This window comes from Propithecus coquereli, unplaced genomic scaffold (genome assembly GCF_000956105.1).
Source record: "Propithecus coquereli isolate 6110/MARCELLA unplaced genomic scaffold, Pcoq_1.0 Scaffold1169, whole genome shotgun sequence".
NCBI classification, from domain to species: Eukaryota; Metazoa; Chordata; class Mammalia; order Primates; family Indriidae; genus Propithecus; species Propithecus coquereli.
This window is the reverse complement of record NW_012135736.1, coordinates 10,087-11,701: the sequence shown is the minus strand read 5'-3', so window position 1 is coordinate 11,701 and position 1,615 is coordinate 10,087. Positions and strand designations below refer to the sequence as shown.

At 40.1% G+C, this 1,615-nt stretch overlaps 1 protein-coding gene across 1 annotated transcript; it reads right to left on the bottom strand.

The window, feature by feature from the left end:
• Positions 1–156: 156 nt before the first annotated feature.
• On the bottom strand, positions 157–1,098 carry LOC105821642 (olfactory receptor 4F3/4F16/4F29-like). The gene has a single exon (XM_012658398.1). The coding sequence runs from the start codon at positions 1,096–1,098 to the stop codon at positions 157–159; it is 942 nt and encodes a 313-aa protein (XP_012513852.1).
• Between the last annotated feature and the right edge of the window lie 517 nt (positions 1,099–1,615).

The following is a 1,615-nucleotide window of genomic DNA, read 5'->3' as shown; positions in this document are numbered from 1 at the left end:
AGAACCAAATATCCCTCCCTCCTAAATGGAAGACAAAATAGAGCCAATATCAATGTGGATGATCAAATCAAAGTAGGACAAAAATAAGCTTTTCTCTGAGTTTGACCTTCACAATGAACTTCAATACTCAATGAGGACTCTTGACAATACGGATATTTATTTAAGAGATCTTTCTGTAACTACTAGCTGTCTGCACACTTTCTTCATTGCCACCTTCATTTCTTGATTCCTGAATGTGTAGATGACAGGATTCAGAAGAGGAGTGAGAACTGCATCAAAGATGGCCAGAAACTTATCCAGTTGTATGGAAGGAGATGGCCATGTATAGAAGAATATCAAAGGACCAAAGAACAAGATGACCACAGTGATGTGAGCTGAAAGTGTAGACAGAGCCTTGGATGAACCAGCTGAAGACTGTTTCTGAACAGTGAGAATGATAAAGATATAGGAAATTATCAGTATGAAGAAGGAGCCCACAGAGATGAATCCACTGTTGGCTGTGACCATGAACTCTAGTTGATAGGTATCTGTGCAGGAAAGTTTGATAAACCGAGGAAGGTCACAGTAAAAGCTATCCAACACATTAGGACCACAGAAGGATAAGTTTACTACAAAAGCCAACTGAACCATGGAGTGGATGAGGCCTGTCATCCAGGCAGCCACTAAAAAGAAGATGCACATTCTTAGGCTCATGATGGTCAGGTAGTGGAGAGGCTTACATATGGCCACATATCTGTCAAAGGCCATGGCTATGAGCAGCACCATCTCCACACCACCAATCACATGGATGAAGAAGATCTGAGCAATGCAGCCTCCAAAGGAGATGACTTTGCGTTTTCTGAAAAGGTCATAAATCATCTTGGGAGAAGTGACAGAAGAAACACCCAGGTCAATGAAGGAGAGGTTGGCCAATAGAAAATACATGGGAGAGTGTAAGTGAGGGTCAGTGGTTACAGTGAGTATAATGAGGGAGTTTCCCATCATGCTTGCCATATAAAACACAGAGGAGAACACAAAGAGGAGAAGTTGGATCTCCCAGGAATTGGTGAGTCCCAGGAACACAAACTCTGACACCACAGAGTGATTTGCCCCATCCATTTGCTTTGGTAGCAGTGCCTCCTGAAGGAGAACAACAGGAGAGAATGTAAATTATGATAATATACTAGTAAACTGGACAGAGAGAAATCAAAGTTATGAAAGCCTATTTCTATTTTAGCATTAAAACCATTTGAATAGTCCAATAGGTATGAAAAAATTGTGAACATCACTAATCATCTAGGAAATGTAAATTAAGACTACAATGAGATATTGTGTTACACCTGTTAGAATGGCTGTTATCGAAATGACAAAAGATAAGTTTGGTGAGGCTTTGTAGTCAGTGAACCCTTGTATGCTGTTGATGAGAAAGTAAATTACTATAGCCAATAGTGAAAACAATGTGGAGGTTCTTTAAAAAATTAAAAATATGTAATCCCAGCACTCTGCGAGGCCAAGGCGGGTGGATTGTTTGAACTCAGGAGTTCGAGGCCAGCCTGAGCAAGAGCGAGAGACCTGTCTCTACTAAAAATAAAAAGAAATGATCTGGACAACTAAAAATATATATATGTAGAAAAAA

What these genes read in the sequence shown, in the direction of transcription:
- LOC105821642 (XM_012658398.1), bottom strand. Translation starts at nt 1,098, where the DNA reads ATGGATGGGGCAAATCACTCTGTGGTGTCAGAGTTTGTGTTCCTGGGA.